The 23047-nt window shown below is 45.7% G+C and overlaps 1 protein-coding gene across 4 annotated transcripts in view; it reads left to right on the forward strand.

The window, feature by feature from the left end:
* Positions 1 to 23047, forward strand: part of FLVCR2 (FLVCR choline and putative heme transporter 2) — a 505902-nt gene that overhangs the window by 247644 nt on the left and 235211 nt on the right. For all 4 annotated transcript variants that reach the window (XM_086937519.1, XM_086937521.1, XM_086937520.1 and 1 more), the window contains exon 5: positions 4825 to 4892. In XM_086937519.1, coding sequence (XP_086793645.1) covers positions 4825 to 4892 — 68 coding nt within the window. The remainder of the gene's footprint in view (positions 1 to 4824; positions 4893 to 23047) is intronic.

The raw sequence follows: 23047 nt of genomic DNA on the forward strand, positions 1-23047 counted from the left end.
TGAACCTGAGGAAGGGATGTGCACACTCTCCAGATCCATACTAGTGACCTTTCTCTAAACCAATACCTTGTACATGAGTTTCTTGGAACCTGCAGAGCCAGCAGATCCATTGTATGCAGCAGCTATCGCTTCCACCCCATCCTCAACAATAAGCCCTATTGAACCAACTTTCATAGTTCTCCTTCTGCACCATCCTGTAACAGCCATGTTTCTCTAAGTGGAGAGGTGTGGTGCAGCGTCCAGGGCAACTGACTTGAGAGCACAGGGCTCACGGTTCGATCCCCGGCCGAAGCTCAGCTCAGCACCATGTGACTCTGGGCAATAGCTCACTTAATTTCCACAACGGCCCCCAGCTCCTTGAGACTGGTAAGGGTGGATAGTTTGCTCTTTACATATGCAGATTTATTATAAGTGCAACTAAAGCGCTCACACCATCTTATCTAATGCAAATTTAGAGAGCGCGTATCTACCTATAGACCCTCAATGTTGGCACCATTACTCCATGTCTACAGCTAGCGCTCTGACCCTATCCTCTGCTGGCCGTGCTTCCACTGCAAACCATCCCTCAACCTGCATTCATACTCCAACTCTTGAAGACCTCTTGTGTTCTCAAGTCTGCACCAGTTACTGAATATGCTTGATTACTTTCATGTTCTCTCACTTAATGTATTGTTAAAAGTTGCATATGCTCTTTAAGGCAGATCAGTAAGGAATGAGTACATCTCATGTACCTTGCGCTCCTGTCCCACCCCTGCAATGCATTTGCTTGGCAGTTTTGCTTGGCAGTTTTTAAAACTGAAAAAAAACCACAGGAACCTGTGTTATGGGGTGCACTATCCACTAGCTCACTATTACGTGATGCACTGTTTTCTTAATTTTCATATATATTTTCAATACAAACGTAGCAAAAAATGTTTTCAAATTAGTTATTCACCAAAAATTAAACACATGAATACTATTCATAACATTGCACAGTCATTGTAATCAGACTAAAGACTGAACAGAAACCAAAAAATGTCGTAAGACGATGTTTGAGTTTTCCTTCTTCAAAAACCGTTTTTATTCTTCCTTTTCCATCATCCAATGTGTCTGTTTGAAATCTTCAAACAACTCTCCACAAATCAACATATGAAGACATATCCCAATGCATTTCGGTATGCCCCTTCGTCAGGGGAATATTCTACAAATAACATGAAATTCTATCACATATAAGGCAGATTCATAAGTTTTTTCACAATTACTGATCAAAAAATACATTATAAGTTATTAGATCTATTTTAACAGAAACCAGAGAATTACCATCTAGGTTGTCATGTATCGTGTGAAATCAATTATCATGCTCACAAAAGTTCACCAGTGACCTTAAAAGAATAGATGATACTCGAAACGCCCCAAAATAAACTGCACCATGTGATCTCAGTGTCCAAAACAATGTACCACAAAACAAACCGTGTCTTTATCCTAGTGTTCAAAACATGCCTCATAATTATTAACACTCATACCTTCACTAACAACAATCGAGCAGGTAAGCGTTTTGCCGCAAATAATATAATCCATGCCTTTGTTCTGCAAAAAATGACGTAGTCCACAAATTACCAGATTTGCTAAAACTTTACTCGATTAGTCATATGTCCGTGGCACCAATACTCACTCATTTATCTGTATGATGCTGTAGATTTTCTTAACTTTAATTAGGTTATGTCTCTTTCCTTTATCTGAAAAGTAACAATAATATCGCCGTGTAAAGCTTACCTGCTCGATTGTTGTTAGTAAAGGTAGGAGTGTTAATAATTATGAGGCATGTTTTGAACACTAGGATAAAGACACGGTTTGTTTTGTGGTAAATTGTTTTGGACACTGAGATCACATGGTGCAGTTTATTTTTGGGCGTTTCTAGTATCATCTATGCTTTTAAGGTCACTGGTGAACTTTTGTGAGCATGATAATTGATTCCACACGATACATGACAACCTAGATGGTAATTCTCTGGTTTCTGTTAAAATAGATCTAATAACTTATAATGTATTTTTTGATCAGTAATTGTGAAAAAACTTATGAATCTGCCTTATATGTGATAGAATTTCATGTTGTTTGTAGAATATTCCCCTGACGAAGGTGCATACCGAAATGCATTGGGATATGTCTTCATATGTTGATTTGTGGAGAGTTGTTTGAAGATTTCAAACAGACACATTGGATGATGGAAAAGGAAGAATAAAAACGGTTTTTGAAGAAGGAAAACTCGAACATCGTCTTACGACATTTTTTGGTTTCTGTTCAGTCTTTAGTCTGATTACAATGACTGTGCAATGTTATAAATAGTATTCATGTGTTTAATTTTTGGTGACTAACTAATTTGAAAACATTTTTTGCTACGTTTGTATTGAAAATATATATGAAAATTAAGAAAACAGTGCATCACGTAATAGTGAGCTAGTGGATAGTGCACCCCATAACACAGGTTCCTGTGGTTTTTTTCATTTATACTAACTTGACTGGGGTTAGTCAAGATATGGGTTTGCACCGGATATAATTGCAAAACATTCAGTTTAAAGTGATAAAGAAGGAGTGCAAATTATTATTATTGTGTATACTTAGATTACCAGTTTTTAAAACTGCCAGGAAAGGGAGTGGTGTAAACATTACCACTGTATTTATGCATAAAGTAAAGTATAATTCTGGGCACTCCAGTGAGGGTAAGGAAATATAAAAATCCTTTGAATAAGCAGGGAATTGGGCATCGACCTAGTGGCATGAGCAAGTTCTCCGTCCTACTACATACAATATATAGTTACAACACCAGAACCTGTTAGTCACCTTACCTTGAGGGATTATACTTGCTTCCTCCTGCACTATGAGGCACTCTGCTCCTAAGAACGTGGCCGCCTTTCATCTATAAAGGCTGACCCAGAGCAGAGACCATGCATCTTAGTATTAGATCTGTTGTCTGGCATCATCTTTGTAAGGCCTTGTATAAGTCTGGTCTCTTGGTGATAACATTTTGCGTGATGGCAGAATGCTTGCATCTGGGCGTGAGGTCCTGATTTAGGCACAGGCTCTGACGCTGGCACAAGCCATGAGCACTGAGCCATTGTCTGGGGGCACAAACGTTCCTACTGGGAATGAGGCTTGTGCTGGAGCTTACAATCTCTCCATGAGTATTGGGCACAACAGATGTGTCCAGCCACTGAACTCGGTATTTGAAGGCTGACTTTGCTAAGAAGCCCTTCAACTTCTCTCAAGGTTTGTTTTGGGTAAACAGCCAAGTATGGGGACTCCTGCTCCTGAGCACAAGGCATGCATTAGGGCACAAAACGTGTACCTTAACAAGTGACAGAACCTTAGCATTAGGTCTGCACTTTGGCTTGGCTCTTGCGTAGATGCCCGCTCACGATGCCTTCCCCTGTGGACAAGTGGGTTTGCACTGGGGCTTGAGGATTGCTCATGGACTTGCATTCTGCTCTGCCTGGGATGCATATGCGGTGGGCCTGTATGTGAGGCCTAAGCCCTGCTCAATATCATGAGACGGAAACCCGCACACAGGGCTTTGGTGCAGCGGCTTTATGTGGACATGAGATCTGGGCATCTGGGCAGTGTCTGAGCACGGGATATTTACACAGTTTCCTCTACATTTACACAGTTGCCTCTGGCTTTACTGTAAGATAGCATCCTAGTCAGATTTTTATGCAGCACATTCTCATGCTCAAAAGCCCTGTCCAGTTTCTCTTTTTTGAGATGTAAAATCTCTACATATGCTTATAGCACTGACATAATGACCACATTCCTGAAACCATCTCCAGCATAGTGCTCAATACTTGCACACTTGAAAATTGTAAACCAGTTTTTTGGGGAGATTATTCCTTAAAATAAAAATGGTACTTTATCATTGCAGCAGAGAAACATTGCGAAGTAGAATTGGCTGTATGAATAGCGTGTTAAAATTGTTGAAGAGGTGGTGCCGGATCTGTGCACAGTTTAGTAAGGTTTACTATTTAAGTGGTGGAGTGTGGCTCACTGATTAGAGCGGCAGACCCTGATGCAGAGGTCTGGCCCGGGACCAGGGTTCAATTCCCGACGCGGCAGGGTCCTGAACCCAAAAATGTCCACGGACTCGATAATTCTCGCCTCGGTGCCTACTCTAATCATGGGGTCCCACGCTGCAACTCTGGGCAATAGCTTGCTTAATCTCCACTACGGCGGCCCACCCGCTGCGGGATGCCTGGCTTTCACCTTGGGGATGCCCAGTAGGGGTTATCTCACAGGGAAAAAGCCAGGACGGGTTCCCAAGGCAAACGCCTTGATGCCTTCGGGTGATACGTGCGCTATATAAGTCGCAATACATTCTTTGGTTTTTCATTATTTTCTTCTTTTTTTCGTATGATTCTCATTAGTACATGGCTGCATTTATATTGAAACTTATTCGTGTGTAGGCCTCGGGGCCACTGTTGTACCAAATACAAAACTTAATAAAAGTTGTTATTAGAAAAAATTGTTGAAGAGTTTTGAGAGCTAAAGTTGAACTTTACTGTTGCCCATTGGACCTGTTGAAGTCTTGATTTGGGTGTCACAAAATGTGACTGGTGATCTCCTGAAGAGTGGCCGAAGGAAGCACAGCTTGGAATGAATGAACATTGAGAGGTTGTTAATAGAAAATCTTAGGTGTCCTGTAGCAGAACGGACCATGCTTGGGGTCTTGAGCATATGAATTAATTATTCATCTCATCTTCATGGTACATGGGGTTGCACGGTGTTGAGTATTAAAAGTCTGTGCCTGCCATCTACTCTCTCCATTAACTGCACCTTTCTCACCTTCTCTTGTTCCAGGTTTGAACACTGGAGCCTTCTACTCACTGTCCACATTGCTGAACCGCATGGTTATCGCCCATTACCCGGTATGTAATTTATTTGAAAGTGTACTAACCTTATATACTTGTGTTGCACTATTCACACCCAGGGATGTGCATTTGTTCGCCTGTAGTCCCTATGCACTCGTCCATAGGGCAGATTAGGAGACTTAAACCTCCTCTTTTGTGTCTAGCCATCAGTTTCCGGGGCATTGGGGTGTTGTGGGTTTGGGGATTGTGGTATTGCATCTTAGTCTTATACCAATGACTGCAGAAAAGGGGAACGAGGACACAAGTCTCCATTTTCCAAAGCTGATTGGGCTGCTTACTAAAGGATTTGAAGTGTAACGAATGAGTAAAGTATGCATTGTTGTTTCTACTCTTGGGACTGCAGACGCGTAAAGCAGTTCATGGTAGATGGCCAATGCACCAACAAATGTTTTGTGTGTGGTGGTGAGGCGGTCAAGGGGGGTGGAGGGGTGTCTGTAGGGGCCTGTCCCTACCCTGTAGATTTCCCATGGATTAGTTGTGCAGAATGTAACAAAACAAACAAACATTTGCAATGCAATAGGTCTCACATTAGGAAAGTTTGAGCTATTGGTATTGTAAATAACAATTTTTGCATTTATGTGTTGGTTTTAAAAATAGCGAAATTAATAGCTTTGTCATTTACAATGCCAATAGCAAATGTGACACCTATAGCATTTGTAATGCAATATGTGTTGTATTTACGTGACTTAGATGTATTGATTTTACAAATAACAATGGCTTTTAATATTTTTTAATAATGAATACTTAAATAAAAGTTAATGTAATGTATAACTGCAATAGCTTAAACATTTGTAAATAACTTTTGTAAAGATTTTCATTGTATTTTATTGTGACGAAAATCCAAGAACAGAAGTGAAATATTAACATCTTTTTGTGACATTTGTAATAAAGCTTGAAATATTGAGAGAACATATTTGAACCAGTTGAATTATTGCACATATTGATGTTGTGGTGGCGCCGAGTGATGTTGTGGTGATGGGATGGATCGAGGGAGGGCGATGGGATGGATCGAGGGAGGGCGATGAGATGGATCGAGGGAGGGCGATAGATGATAGAGGGAGGGCGATAGATGATAGAGGGAGGGCGATAGATGATAGAGGGAGGGCGATAGATGATAGAGGGAGGGAGATAGATGATAGAGGGAGGGAGATAGATAGACAGACAGATAGTGTGAGGGCAATAGATACAGAGTGAGGGCGATAGAATGAGACTAAGCGATAAAGAAGAAAATGCAATGACACGGTGAATGAAGGAGAGAGGGGAGCATGTAAACTGGTCTAAAGGGACGTTAGTAAGAGAGACAGAATAGAAGTGAGTGGAAGGCAGAATGTTGAGAGGAGGAGAGAAAATAGAGAAACATGAGGTGTTAGTGGGAGAAGAAGGGAGGGGACAGCAAGGCAGAAAGAAGGACAGAGGTATAAAAATGGAGCACGAGGAGGCTGGAGAGAAATTGTAAAAGGGAATAAAAAGATATACAAGCATTTGCAATGCAATAGGTCTCGCATTAGGAAAGTGTGAGCTATTGGTATTGTAACTGACAAATTTTGTATTTATGTGTTGGTTTTGAAAATAGCAAAATTAATAGCTTTGTCATTTACAATGCCAATAGTTTTAACTTTTGCAAATGTGACACCTATAGCATTTGTAATGCAATATGCGTTTCCAAAACCAAGCAATAAAAATCTGCGCGTTTCAGGTTAAGTTGCACACGACTTTATGTGACGTTAGATGACCCACAATACAGAATGCCAAAATCGTTCGGACATTATTTTTTTTATTTCAGTTCAGTTTAAAATGTGGCTGCCGTCTTTCCCCCTCTTAGGGGAATCTGACACTTCAAATGGTAAAAGGCACACAAGGGTACTTTGCTACTTTCAGTGGATGTATTGGATAGAGTGCTCCAAAAACAGTAAATATCATCTTTCCATTTGGATTTTTTTTGTATGTTGTATTGTGGGGCACTCGACAACAAAAACAGAGGGGTGGATGAAAGGCCTCGAATTCCTGAAGACGAAAAGAGATTTAATTGCATCTCCTGGCGAGTACATTTAGAATGAGGAAGATACTGTTAGGATAGATTAGTGTTCTTACGTAACAAAATTACGGCTTTAAAATAAATATGAGTGATAAGCCAATTTGAATACCTTTGTAGGCCACTAAAGAATATATCAAAATGACATTTAAAATAAAGCCAGTGAAAATTTCAAGGAATGAGAATAATTTAAACTTGCAGTGACCTCCGCCCAGATTGTCAGCAGCATGTAGGACCACTTTTAGTAGAGCCACGAAGGACTGTAGATATATATAACTAAAACAAGTGAGAGTTCACAAGATGCCAAAATGGAGCTTAACACGGTGGATATACTCAATGAAGTACACTTGAGGATTTATTTATCAATAATTGTAAAGCTGTGGGGAAAGACTTTCAGACAGCTGAAGGACATTCTTGAAAGGGAAGGTGCAAGGCTCCAGAGGAAAGTAAGAGCTGCCATTTCCAGAGTGCATTCATGTAAATTAGTTGGTTACCACTCAAACCCCCCCCTCCCATGTGTCACATGCACATCTCATGAGTCTGAGTGCCTTCAGTAAGTTAGTCAGCTGCTTCTGAGACCGACCAGCACCCCGTGTGTCACATGCGTTTCCCTCGGTAGTCCCAAGCCTCGCTGCCTGACATGTATGGCTCGCCCAGTCCCTTCCTGGTTGCATCAGCCGCACTCTGCTGAAGTTCAGACACACGCTACGCGTAGCCCAGCAGCGAAACCCGAATATGCCCTCGCACTACATCCCCAACAATGCCTTGAGAGAATGCGAAAAACTGCATGATGGGAAACCGGGTCCGCACAAAAGAAGGTAAATGAAACCCGCATCCTGGCGGGTTCTAGACCGGTCTCCAAAGCAAAACAAAGCCGCGGCGCACAGCGGCCTCCTACTGTGAGGCACGAGACACCCGACCACACTCTGCCGCTTACTTCTTGCTGAGCTTGTCTGCGTCCCCGGGATGTGCTTCCACTGCGTCAGCCATGTCTGCCACTGAGACAAGGAGCAGAATGTAATACATCCGGGTACCGGAGGCGGGGAGGCGGCTCGAGCGTTTCCGGGTCAGCAGAGGCAGCTGCTACAGGCAAGGGGTGCGCTGGGGACGTGGCGTCCGCTTCCACTCGGTTTCGGCGCATGGCTGTTGGGTGCCGGTTGAATTATGCAACCCAGGCCAGGCGATGCGGTGGAGATACGGGGAGTCACGACAAAAGAGCCAGGTGAGTGGGGGGTGGCTGCGTGCATGTGTGTGTGTGCGCGCGTGTGTGTGTATATATATATGCAGTGTGTGTCTGTGTGCGCATGCGTGAGTGAGGCTGTGAATCTGAGGCAGGGGATGTGCACGGCGCCGTGCGCGCCCACGAGGAGAAATCGGCGCTCTTGCCCATCTCCTGTCTCAGATTCCCAGGGAACTGAAAACAATAGTTGTCGAGCTAGATGCGCATGCTACGCATGCGCAACTCTAGCTCGACCTAAAAAGGAACCTTTGTGGATCCAAGCAGAACAGCTTTATTGTACCTCCACCCTTCACTACTAACAGCAATGTATCCAAAGCAACCATACAGCCCGAGTTAAACTTCTTGCCGACCGATTTGTGTATTTGGTTAACTGCCCTGACCATAGTTATATAACACGCAGTATATAGCTACTTAACTTATCCACACAGCTGGGGCTCTGAAGTGCCGCCAATGTAGCATATCGCTCCAGTTGCTCAAAAACAGTAAACTAAATTAATGGGGCCCTGCTTTCCTCAGGCAAATGCTGACCGCCTTCCTCGAGGCAAATGGCTCCCTCGACCCATCCCAGTCCGGATTCCGCGCCAACCACAGCACTGAGACCGCCCTCATCGCAGCCACCGATGACATCAGGACCCTGCTCGACAACGGGGAAACAGCCGCCCTCATCCTCCTTGACCTCTCAGCCGCCTTCGACGCCATCTGCCACCGCACCCTAAGATCTCGCCTCCACAACACAGGGATCCAAGGAAGCCCTGGACTGGATCACATCATTCCTCTCCGGCAGAATCCAGAGAGTCCGCCTCCCTCCCTTCCACTCTGTGTCCACCGAGATCATCTGTGGCGTACCCCAAGGCTCCTCGCTCAGCCCAACTCTCTTCAATGTCTACATGAGCCCCCTCGCTGCCATCGTCCGCGCACACAACCTCAACATAAACTCCTACGCCGACGACACCCAGCTGATCCTCTCCCTCACCAAAGACCCAGCCACCGCCAAGACCAACCTCCAGGAAGGAATGAGGGATGTCGCAAACTGGATGAAGCTCAGCCGCCTGAAACTGAACTCTGACAAAACGGAAGTCCTCATCCTGGGACCATCCCCATCCGCCTGGAACAACTCCTGGTGGCGCACCGACACCCACGGACCATGCACGCAACCTGGGATTCATCTTGGACTCCACGCTCACACTGTCCAAACAAGTCAACGCCATCTCATCCTCATGCTTCAACACCCTTCGCATGCTCCGAAAGATATTCAGATGGATCCCCACCGAAACAAGAAGAACCATCACCCAAGCCACATATCCGCCCACCTGAGAGACCTGCACTGACTTCCAGTCAGCAAGAGAATTACGTTCAGGCTCCTCACCCACGCACACAAGGCTCTCCACGACATAGGCCCCGACTACCTCCGACTGACCCGGGACCACCTCACCTTCAGGAGACACCTCAAGACCTGGCTGCTCGAGCACTAGCCTACCCCCACCCCCCCGCCCACCCCCCAAGCCTTGAGACCCTCACGAGTGAGTAGCGCGCTTTAAAAATGCTATGATCGATCGATCGATCGATTGATTGATTGATTCCTCCTCCTCCTCCACTACCACTCCTGGGACTGGTTACCAGATGGCTCATTGACTTTTGACAGCTTGGTTTCCTTCTTGGGTGTTAGTTTTGGTTCAATTCCATTGAGAAAGGATACCTAATACACTGACAACAATGATTTGTAAAAGAAAATGGCACAACTGGAACCATTATATCCCAGTAACATGGAATCATCTAGTAATCCTATTTCTGAGGGCTCCCAAACTTAAAGCCACACCTTTGTGGTGCCACTCTCAACCTGCTGAGCCCAAAAAGTCACCATCATAAATGGTGTTCTGTTCTCTGCATCACCTTTCCTTTGGGCTCCCACGAGTATACAACATATTTGCTCTCCTGCTGCTGTCATCCGAACCTGCCTTTTTGGCTTGAGTAAAAAAAAATACCACCTGTTCTGCCACGGTGCTCCACTAAACCTCTGGGTTCCTTCATGCCTACAAAGGCACACACTGTGTTGCTGAAATCTTCCAGGGAATTGTCAACCAAACTCTTGTCCGCAGCTTCTCAGACAATTAGGTAATATTAACAGATGATTAAAGTATGTAATAAAGAAGTAAAATGAAAACATTTAAAACATTAAGTAAATGTGTAAGGATGTACAATTGGAGGCTGAAAATTAAGTTTGACGACTCAGATTGATTTGTGAGAGCAGTGCAGATGCATCAAGCAGAATATCGTATGGACAATGAGTGGCCTCAGTTGAGTTTAGAAAAGCACCAAACTTCCCATTAAAATGATCTGTGAGCAGCGGCGTAAATAGCTTGGTGCAGGCTGCTCACCCCTTGTACTGTGGTGGGCACTGTACCTGGAGACTGTCCTGTGGGCAGAGCAACCTTGCTGACAGAAGCCAAGACCAGGAATACACATCCTAACTCTGCAAAGTAGGTATAAAGATGGAATCTCCTGCCCACATTGTGTTTAAAAAATAAATACATCTTTATTATCATTTCATCAAATTCACGATGTTGTGGTCCCTTCTACCAGGGGGTGGGTACTTTGCAGAGTACTCAGGGGCTATTATGCAACCAATGGTTGGTGTTGCACTGACAGCTGACTACCCACTCAAGTGCAGGGGTGAGCTACGATCTGCAGTTCACTGCCGGGAGAGGGTGCACAAGAAAAGCTTCAGTTCCTGCCGCGACCCATCAAGCCACGTACTGTTTGGCCTCAGAGAAGGCTGCTGCATGCCGCCTGGAGGCTTTCTTCTGCTTCTGAAATCCCACTGCCACCGGAGGGCCGAACGCGGACCTGTTTCGACAAACTTGGTGAATGACTGGACAAGCCTCAGCCTGAGAGGTTGAGTGCTAATACAAACCAGCATAACCACAAGCTACACCCATAGACCTACCTCAAACTCTGAACCTGGAAAAGAGGGACTTACTATAGACATGTAGGTGCCTAGACGGCTGAGTTTTCTAGTGCGCCAAGGTTCGCACCCATGAACCGGGTATTCGTGCATTATTAAGTAGGAGGTAGAATTCTATGTTTTCTGTGCAATAATGTTCTTGTGTTTTCTAAAAATGAAAGCATATCTTGCAATGCTGAGGGATGGTATTGAATATCGAAACTGGAATTCCCAAACTAACCTCCCTGAGAAGCCTGTGACTGCTCGTCCTTGCTATTACTGGGAGTCAAATGCATAATGGGGTTGCTTGACTCAGTTTGCATTGCCATAGTAGGGCAGGCCCCTGGACTGCAGTGGTAAAAGGCCTCCACAGTTGTGGGCTAGTAGCCCTTGTCCGCCTCATAGCCTTCTACATGGCGTCTGACAAATTCCCTGGAGCATGAACACAATGTACTTCCACTGCTCACTTTTCAGGCACTACTTTATTTTTTATTTTTTGTTTAACCACTGGCAGTGCGTGTGTTTTCCAGATGTCTTTCTCATGTACTTTGCCACCCCTCATTTTTCCTCCCTCATTGCTCTCCCACCCACCCTCAGTTGTGAGTTTGCTTCAACAGCTCCTCCCGTCTTTGTGTTTTCCAAAGCCTACCTTCCAACAAGCCCTGTGTTGTCCATGTGCTTGTCCCAACACCTCCCACCCGTCCTCTGTTGTCATTGTCTCTTGGCATTCCCTAGCCCCTTTTGCTGACCCCTCCAACTGCATCCTCCTCTCCCTGATGGGGTGTTGAAGAGCATTTTTGGCGAGTAGCACGCTACTCTGGAACCCATACTGTGTTGGTGGTGAATTAGTATAGTGAAATATGAAAGTAATTTTAGTGGTGGATATGTTAGTCTGTTATTTGGATTGAAAAGGATAGTGGAGGGATAGAAGAGGAAAGGATGTCAAATGTTTTGCTTGTTTTGGAGCTTATAGCAGTTGGAGGAGACTTGTGATAAGTGAAAGGAAGGTGGAGGGGAACAAGTCGGAGGGAGGGTTTAGAAAGGCTTGTTTTGGGGGATTGTTATAGTAACGAGCATTTTCAATGCAATCGGTTTCGCCGTTGGGACCTTATAAGTATTTAGCGATGCAGCACATTATCACTTATTACGGTTTATTAAAATGTATCTTAGGAGTTGGCACATGGACGTTATCCTCATACCATATTTAATTGGGTGGGAATACATCTTTCATTGTATCGCCTATGGGGTGGGGCTGTGGAAGAAGGCCTAGCACTTAAACTCAGATGTTGGCCAAACTACTCATACAGAGTACTGCATGCCTCGCAGAGCAGCGCATGTGCGCTGACTCTAGGCTCGACCTAAAAACAAAAGGAGGTTTCTAAAGTTTGTAAACGTTCTTACAAGGATGAGAGCAATCGTTCTGGAGGTGTCAGGCCTAGAGACCACAGTCTAGCCCAGACAGAATTTAAAACGCAATACCATGGTTGGGGGTTCTCTTTAATAATCAGAATTGATGTCCATCTGAATGAACACCTTTTGCAACATTATGATATTCAAAGACTGGGGGGAAAACATATTGCTCTAATTTATACCTTGCAGTTTGCATGCAGCTCTTAGATGACAGTTAATAGCTCACTGATCTATGTTAGGATTTTAACTTATAAACTGCAAGTAACTAAAGGATCTTTGCAGCAGACACATTAACCCTCTGCGCTACCTTTCCATGAGTCAAAATGTCCACTAGAAAAAACTCCAATCTCTCTTGGAAGAACATTAATCACTGGAGTTATCGTGACATTTCTATTGTTTCCAAAAATTGCTGGAGGCACCAGGTGCTGTTAAAACCATAATATACATGCAAACACAATGCCCCCAACCTAAACCAGCATCCGGTTTGGTCACACTGGTCGCACTGCCCTAGAGCCTGCCCTAGAGCCTGCCCTTCTGAAGGGTCCTGTGACCTCAGTGACACTCACTGTTACTCTAGGGTGTGCTGCTTCATAGGCCTGTCTACAAGACTGGAGGTGAACTTCAGTATGGATTGTGGTGGAGAGGCCTTCAAGGTTAATCCACACTTGCCACTGCTATGGTCTACCTGCTGGTGCTAAGACACCAGGGCTTCTAAGGTTTTGAGGGGCCTTCTAAGGTCTAGCATGGACTCAAGAGAGGTATGGAGAACTGGTCATGAAGGCTGAACCTGGTTCCCCGGTTCCAAACTCGGGAGCACTGACCATAGTGCCACATCCTCCCCCACTAAATACCATACTGCCCCAGTGAAAGAAACTTGCGCTGCCTTCAACTACAATCCAATTGTGCCCCTCTATAAACACCTGGTTGTGACTCCATTCAATTTACATACTAGACGAGAGCAATATGCTGCCTATCAATCTTTTTTTTTTTTTTGGTCTTGCCTATTCCGCCCGTAGGGATTGAATAGGCGAGATTATAGTAAGCAGTCCGAAAAGTCTACCTAGCTGCGGATTGCGTACAGTTCATGTGGACCAGGCACGTGCACATCGCCAGCCATATCCCACACCATGCCTCGGCATCAGACTTCAAAGGAAGCCGCTCGCACACCACCATTTGTCTGAGCCTCGCCATCAGACTTCAAAGGAATCCGCTCCTAATCCGATCCCACGCCCCCCCATCCTCCTTCAGCCTCACCCCTAGGTCCAAACCTCCACCCTCTGCCCCTCCCCCTAACCAGCTCCCCCCCAGTCTTACCACCCGCCCCATGCCCCATTCTTCCATCACCGCTGCAGTCCATAGGCATCTGCCTCGCGCTCGCTCCATTTCCAGAAACCCTTCCCTCCAGCTCTGCTTTTCTACATTCTTGCCACCCTACCACCTAGGCCGGACATCTATCGCTGTCTTCTCCCCCTCTCCCCCAACACTTAAACCAAACCGCTCCCCATGGCACTCTCTCCCCCTTCTCTAACCACAGGCTACGAGACCTAACCAAATGGGCTGCCCAAATGCACAAAACGTAACATAGCGGAACATACCATATCATAACGTAACGTAGTGCACCGCAACATAGCATACCAAACACAGCATAGCGTGACGACACAGCACACCACAACACAACAAAGCACAGCATAGCGTAGCGTAACATAAAACCTAACTTTTAGAACGTCTGAGTTGTCCATCCTTCAATTCCTACTTATTCTCCTTCAAATTCAACCCTTTCTCACCCTCCTATGCTGCCCGTTGCCAGGCGGCGCATCTTTCAAATCTCCCCCACCCCACAACTGATTATCGGGTTTGGAATCTGCGGTGTATGAAAACCTCAGTTGTCTCTTCTTCACGCCCCTCCTTGTGGCTCCGGGGACGAGGGGTCCTAGACGCTGAGAGATTAGACAGCCCCCCCCAAAACGCCCCCGGCACCTCCATAAACACAATTATGCTACCTTTTGTTTCTCGGGCGCTGCCTCAGCACAGGTGCCAATCTGACAACAGGGTACCTCTTCCAGCAGGTGTGGGGGTTGCTAGTCTACCCCCCAGGCCAAGTGCCTTTTAAACTGACGCAGCCCTCACCGAGAGATCCGCATCCTGCAGACGGAGATTGCTGTGCCTTGCTGCGCACCCAGCAAACACGAATCTCCGGTTTCTCCTCCCCTTCACTTCAACCCCCTCCCCCCTCCTTGGTGCCCCTTAGTTGTTCGCTGTCTCCCTCGCCAGAGCACCCTTTTCTCTCTCGCTTTACCGCCGACTCTGTGGTTGCGTTCTTTCTATACCCTTTTAATATTCTGCTTGCATTATTTCCCATTTTTCAATTCATCGCCATTCCCTTCTTTTCTTTTTCCCTCTCTAACCGTGTCTCCGCTTTCTCTTCCGTTGCCCTTCCTTTTTCACTCCATCTCGTGCTCAGCATTCTGTTCTTTCTCTCCTTCCGTAACTTTCCCTCGCATCACCCTTTCTCTACTTCTCTCAATTCACGTCTTTCACGTTCTGCTTTCTCTTCCTTTCACCGTTATCGTCCGTCTTTCTCTCCTCCCCTTTATCTTCATATTACTTTCCCTCACACTCGTCCCATTCTTTGCATTCTATTGACTCTACCTTATATTAAAGTTAGTCCCCACTTTGCCATGTCTTAGCCCCTCTCATCCCTTTCACTCTTCACTCGCCAGTTTCACCTATTATTTTTTACCCGTCTCTTCCCTTCGCTTTCGACTTTCTTTCCCTCTCTTTTGCCTTTTCCCTTTTTATGAATTTCCCTATTCTCTTCATATCATCATTTCCTGTCCTGTCTTCGTCTCTCTTCATTTTATCCCTATATCATTATCCTGCACTTTTTTCCACTTTCACATTTCTCTATCACATTTGACTGAATTTAACCACTTCTTTCCTTTTCGACATCCGTCTTTCACACTTCCTTGTTCTTTTCCATTCACTTTTCCTTTAGTCTCCTTTCCTATTTTGTAATTTATTCCTCTCACTCTTCCTCTGTCTCCCCCTTCACATCTCTAACTTCGCTGTACTTTCTGACATTCTCTTGCAGCACATTTCCTCCTTGTCTCATTTTGAGACCTTTTCGCCTCACTTCCCTTTTCAGCTCCTACTTATCCCCCTATCTCTTCCTTCTGCTCTTGGTGTCTTGTCTTCCGCGCTACATTCTCCGGTTACCCCTCTGTGACTCACTTCTCTTCCCTTCCCTTATATTTTCGTATTTTATCTGCCCTTCTCATTTTCTTATTTCTCGTGACCTCGCATCTACCCTTCCTGTCATTTATCATTTTGTTCCGCTTTCTTTCTCTTTAGGTCTCGCTGAAATAATGCGCATGCGTTCTCAGCGAGTTGTAAAAGGGCATTCAAAAATGCTGCCAAGCAGGCGGATTGCCTACAGTGCATGTGTGAGGGCGCATGCACATCGAACGGCAGCCTGTGAGCCTCTCTCCACACTCACACTTCAAAGGAATTCTCACACTTCAAAGGAATTCGCTCCTCCGCCCCCCGCGCATTGCCAAGAGCTTGTTGTTTACACACAACACCCCCATCTGCTTTTGATCCGGAATAAACGTAAAATCTGTAGTGTGAGTGAACAGGCCACTGATCTGTTTACACTTTGTTGCAAGCACATACTTTAAGACGTTTTCAATGTATGGTAATGTGAAGATATATTCTCGCATTTTCTTGGTGAATTACGTAAGTGTAATGAATAAGTCATCTTGGATAAAGGACCTCCTTAACTCTCTCTACAGCTCTCTCTACACCTCTCTCTCTACCCCCTCTCTCTACCCCCCTCTCTCTACCCCCCTCTCTACACTCCCATCTCTACACCCCCTCTCTACACCCCTCTCTCTCTACACCCCTCTCTCTACACCCCTCTCTCTACACCCCCTCTACACACCCCCTCTACACCCCCCTCTCTACACCCCCCTCTCTACACCCCCCTCTCTACACCCCCCTCTCTACACCCCCCTCTCTACACCCCCCTCTCTCTACACCCCTCTCTCTACACCCCTCTCTACACCCCTCTCTCTACACCCCTCTCTCTACACCCCTCTCTCTACACCCCTCTCTCTACACCCCTCTCTCTACACCCCTCTCTCTACACCCCCCTCTCTACACCCCCCTCTCTACACCCCCCTCTCTACACCCCCCTCTCTACACCCCCCTCTCTACACCCCCCTCTCTACACCCCCCTCTCTCTACCCCCCTCTCTCTACACCCCTCTCTCTACACCCCTCTCTCTACACCCCTCTCTCTACACCCCTCTCTCTACACCCCTCTCTCTACACCCCTCTCTCTGCACCCCTCTCTCTACACCCCTCTCTCTACACCCCTCTCTCTACACCCCTCTCTCTACACCCCCCTCTCTACACCCCCCTCTCTACACCCCCCTCTCTACACCCCCCTCTCTACACCCCCCTCTCTACACCCCCTCTCTACACCCCCTCTCTACACCCTCTCTACACCCCTCTCTACACCCCTCTCTACACCCCTCTCTACACCCCTCTCTACACCCCTCTCTACACCCCTCTCTACACCCCTCTCTACACCCCTCTCTCCACACCCCTCTCTCCACACCCCTCTCTCCACACCCCTCTCTCCACACCCCTCTCTCCACACCCCCCTCTCCACCCCCCCCTCCACCCCCTCTCTCCACCCCCTCTCTACACCCCCCTCTCTACACCCCCTCTCTACACCCCCCTCTCTACACCCCCCTCTCTACACCCCCCTCTCTACACCCCCCTCTCTACACCCCCCTCTCTACACCCCCCTCTCTACACCCCCCTCTCTACACCCCTCTCTACACCCCTCTCTACACCCCTCTCTACACCCCTCTCTACACCCCTCTCTCTACACCCCTCTCTCTACACCCCTCTCTCTACACCCCTCTCTCTACACCCCTCTCTCTACAGACCCCCTCTCTACAGACCCCCTCTCTACAGACCCCCTCTCTCTCTCTACACCTCCTCTCTCTCTACACCCCCACACCCTCCTCTCCACACCCCCTCTCCACACACCCCTCTATACCCCCTCTCTACACCCCCCTCTCTACACCCCCCTCTCTACACCCCCCTCTCTACACCCCTCTCTACACCCCCCTCTCTACACCCCTCTCTACACCCCTCTCTACACCCCTCTCTACACCCCTCTCTACACCCCTCTCTACACCCCTCTCTCTACACCCCTCTCTCTACACCCCTCTCTCTACAGACCCCCTCTCTACAGACCCCCTCTCTCTCTCTACACCTCCTCTCTCTCTACACCCCCACACCCTCCTCTCCACACCCCCTCTCCACACACCCCTCTATACCCCCTCTCTACACCCCCCTCTCTACACCCCCCTCTCTACACCCCCCTCTCTACACCCCCCTCTCTACACCCCCTCTCTACACCCCCCTCTCTACACCCCCTCTCTCCACCCCCCTCTCTACACCCCCTCTCTCCACCCCCCTCTCTCCACACCCCCTCTCTACACCCCCCTCTCTACACCCCCCTCTCTACACCCCCCTCTCTACACCCCCCTCTCTACACCCCCCTCTCTACACCCCCTCTCTACACCCCCTCTCTACACCCCCTCTCTACACCCCCCTCTCTACACCCCCTCTACACCCCCTCTCTACACCCCCCTCTCTACACCCCCCTCTCCACACCCCCCTCTCCACACCCCCCTCTCCACACCCCCCTCTCCACACCCCCCTCTCCACACCCCCCTCTCCACACCCCCCTCTCTACACCCCTCTCAACACACCCCCTCTTTCTACACCCCCTCTTTCTACACCCCCTCTTTCTACACCCCCTCTTTCTACACCCCCTCTCTCTACACCCCCTCTCTCTACACCCCCTCTCTCTACACCCCCTCTCTCTACACCCCCTCTCTCTACACCCCCTCTCTCTACACCCCCTCTCTACACCCCCTCTCTACACCCCCTCTCTCTACACCCCTCTCTCTACACCCCTCTTTCTCTACACCCCTCTCTCTACCTCTCTATACCTCCATTTATCTATTGCCCTCACTCTGTCCATCTATCGCCCTCACTCTGTCTGTCTATTACACTCACCCTATCGCCATCACTCTATCTATCGCCCTCACTTGATCTATCGCCCTCAATCTATCTATCACTCTCACTCTATCGCCCTCCCTCACTCGATCTATCGCCCTCCCTCACTCGATCTATCGCCCTCCCTCTAGCTATCTATCGCCCTCCCTCTAGCTATCTATCGCCCTCCCTCTATCTATCGCCCTCCCTCTATCTATCGCCCTCCCTCTATCTATCGCCCTCCCTCTATCTATAGCCCTCCCTCTATCTATCGCCCTCCCTCTAACTATCTATCGCCCTCACTCTATCTATCGCATCACCACAGCATCACTCAGCACCACCACAACATCACTATGCACTACCACAGCATCACTGAACGCTACAGCATCACTCAGCGCCACCCCAGCATCAATCTGTGCAACCATTCAACAACAACTGGTTCAAATATGTTCTCTCAATGTTTCAAGCTTTATTACAAATGTCACAAAAATATGTTAATATTTCACTTCTGTTATTGGATTTTCGTCACAATAAAATACACTGAACAAAATCTTCACAAAAGTCATTTACAAAAGTTTAAGCTATTGCCATTATAAATTACAATAACTTTCATTTATGTATTAATTATTTAAAAAAATTACAAGCCATTGTTATTTGTAATATCAATACATCTAAGTCACTTAAATACAACACATATTGCAGTACAAATGCTATTGGTGTCACATTTGCGAAAGTTAGAACTATTGGCATTGTCAACGACAAAGCTATTAATTTCGCTATTTTCAAAACCAACACATTAATAAAAAAAAATTCATTTACAATACCAATAGCTCAAACTTTCCTAATGCGAGACCTATTGCATTGCAAATGTTTTTTAGAGTACCAACATCTTGGAAAAAGCAAACACTCAAGGGAATGCAAGATTAAATAAAGCATGTGAAATATAAGCAGGAACAACATGGCTACCATAACACTTTTATACTCACTATTTAGAAATCAGTGTATGCATTTCCTTGAAAAGTTAAGGACATGACTACAGGGCCCGGAAGGGACCCATTTTAATATCTATTGGTTTATATCCTTCCAAAATGTAAGCAGTAAGGTTTACAAAGACCACATCTGTGAACACAGAGCTACGGTACACATTTTGTTTACCAATCGACCCATAAATCTGGCATTGGTGTACTTCCCCACCCGGGGAAAACAATGCTGTTCAAAGAAAGACAAGGAAACAAAAGTAACCCTTCACCGGCAAACTCCAGTAAAGTGACACTAATGTGTTTGGGTGTGAATAAAATCAATCTGGCCACTTTGCAACCACTCTTTCTTGCTTTTTTTTCACATTTTCAACCTTTTATTACAGAGGCTGCATTGTGGAAAAGAAAAATGTCAGAAAAAGATGACTGGAGTGTTTTTATTTTTTGGATCCATGTCACATGGGAACAAATAAAAAAAGGAGGAAAGAGAGGGTGAAAACCGTTTCTTGGTCTCACCGTTTTCAGTAAGTGAGGTGGAGCTAGTCATAAAGAGAGGGAAGAAGAGGAAGAAAGAGAAGGGGGGGAAGCTGCCAGCGGCAGAGCAGAAGTGGACACTGTCCTTGTGTTCTCTGGGCAAGAAGGAAAAGAGTCCATTTCCTTCTCTGCCTGCCCCACCCATCCCCGAACGGCCACGAACGCCTAGACTTCTATGCTGGCCATGGCAATTTCTGCCAGCCTAGGACGAATGTTTAAAATAAAAAAGTGGGAGAACGGAATCTACTGAATAAAAGAAGTAGGGGCACACCATGCCCTGCCGATCCTGCTCACCTAGACCACTGCTTTAGTGGTGATTAATTTTTTTTCTTTTTTTCGGAGAATCTTATTGGTATTCATTTTACGAACCTAGGAAGCATGAAATGTGGAATCAGGCCAGAGCGTGTGCTCTATTAGATCTATCACACACATCTTTAGGTGGCACTCTTCCTACCGAAATTTCTTAGTTTGAGACGAGACAGCCAAATTACACAGCGTTTATCATTTCCGCTCTCACTCGGTGTGCTCACAAATCGTTAATAGGGCTATAAAAGACTTATCAATGTATTGTCTTTTGGCATGGGCACGATATTGGAAACTCGAAGTGCTTCAACAGACACGGGAACAGTCTCTTTATGGGGCATAAAGAGCTGCAGATACATTTGAATCAGTGGCTCCACATCTGCAGTACTGAAAATTGTTTCTAAGAGTTGTATGAGACCTTAATGGCTCATAGGTAGAAGAGGGCTACAGATGTTTCAGTTAGACCCGGGAATAAATATGGTTGCCTGGAGAGACCGAATTACAGGAACGGCGGCTGGGCCCTTCATAACAGGAGATGGGAGCGGCTCCGTGCTGGAAGTGACACAGAAGGCCTGGAAGCTAGCATTACGTGACCAAGTGAGCGCTCTCAAGTGGAAAGAGCGCCATTTGAGGTCTGACTTACCTTATGGTAGAGGGTCTGGCACTGCCCACTCTGTGACTATTTCCCCTCATGTTCTCCCACTGCAATGCCTAACCCAATTAAGCACAAAGCGGCATCCACCAACTCAGCTGGAACGGCTCGGTCAGTATTTATGTGCTGCAGAGGCACATGTAAACGCCACAACCAATAAGCACTTCAGACTTTTATGCAGTGCACTAGGATTGGCTGAAGTGCTGATAATGCTCCAATCCTTGGTCCTTTGAAACATTACTATCCATCCCATCACGTGACGACATCCAAAATGGGTTCAGCCATTTATTTAATCAATTTTTTATAGCACGAACTACACCCAAAGGTGTCAGAAATGTTATCAAATTCTGAGGGGCATGGATGTTTCTGAGGGCCGGAGCTGCAGAGGAGCTTGTGCTTGGATGCCCGCAGTTCTGCTGGAGGATGTTTTTCCTTCAGTAAACAAGTGCATAGCAACTCCAAACGTGAGCGCTAGTATTCAGTCTAAAAACACAACTCAAAAAAGAGTGCGCTGGGAGTATCAAATGGCCTGAAGCGACATGACCCAAGAAAGGGGGCCTGTCGCCATGGGCGTGACAAAACAAACCTAAAGGAGGGACAAATGGCACCATTCACCAAACAAAAGAAAAGCATTTGGAAAAGCACAGGGAGGAACCAATTAAAATTGGTGAGCATGGCCACACTACTCATACCTAATACTGCATGCCTCGCAGAGCAGTGCAAGCGCGCTGACGCCAGGCTCGACCTAAAAAGGCATATGAGATGATGCTACGAGGGGTGGAGTAGGGAAGAGTCTCGAAAGGGTTATTTTGGGGCTCATAGTATTGGTTTTGGATGAATGAGAGAGTGGAGGTAGTGGATATATTGATAGAGGTATAGGATAAGAAATAGGGTAGTGCATTGGAAAGAGTAGTAGAAAGAGGTTTGAGATGAGTCAGAGTTGAGGTAGAGGATATATTGAGAGCAGTAAAGGGTGAAAAATAGGGTGCGCATTGGACATGCTGAATCAGAAGAAAAGTAATAAGTAAAAGTAATAAACCTATAGATCCAAAAGTAATAAATATATAGATCCAGAAGTACATGGACGGTATATAGATGCATAAAAGAAGGTAGTGTATGTAGATTAAAGAAGCATTAAATAAACTCTGGCTTTCAAGTGTTGTAATACTTTAAATTAATTTTATTTATTTATATATATATATATTTTTGTAGCGCAATAGTGAAGCAATTGTAGATAAATAGTTATTATAAAAAGATTTACTTATTTATGCAGTCACTTAAATACATGTTAAAAACATAGAATAATGTAACTATCAGTACTATGTGCATTTGTAAAGTAGAAGTAATGAATATATATAATACCAATTAACATAATTATTCTACACGTTTATCCAAAGCATTACACATCTATAGGTACATATCTATAGTACAAATAAATGCTTACATAAAGAGAGAAATGCTGTATATTTCAATTGTTTGCGTATGGTGGTTATGTGAGGAAGAGCCAGTAGTTTTCTGAAGATATAGTGGTTCATCATCATCAATAAATCTTTATTCGGTATATAAAATTAACATAAAAGAATGCAGTTCCATAATAATAAACTCAGTTACTTAGATAACACTAATCAAATCAAATCAAATCAAGCTTTATTCGGGTGTATGAGAAACAACCTTAAAAGCACAATACAAATCATGTACAAAGACATTTTTCAGTGGGGTTCTTCTTCATTAAAAAAGCCAACTAATAAAAACAAGGGTAGACAAACTACAAAAGTTAAAATTTCATGGTGTACATTAAATAATTTTGGTTAAATATTAAGTACGGTTTCACCCGGAGACAAGCTATATAAAAGGAATAAAAAAGTAGAGGTTAAAAGTTTCTAAAAGTTTTTCCGTGTGAAGAAATTACAATACTCAGTTAGTATGGAGGTAAGCTGCACGTGCTCAGTGTAAAGTAAGAGGACCCTCAGGCCCCAACTAAAA

The sequence above is a fragment of the Lissotriton vulgaris genome, chromosome 9, assembly GCF_964263255.1.
Source record: "Lissotriton vulgaris chromosome 9, aLisVul1.2, whole genome shotgun sequence".
Classification (NCBI taxonomy): Eukaryota; Metazoa; Chordata; class Amphibia; order Caudata; family Salamandridae; genus Lissotriton; species Lissotriton vulgaris.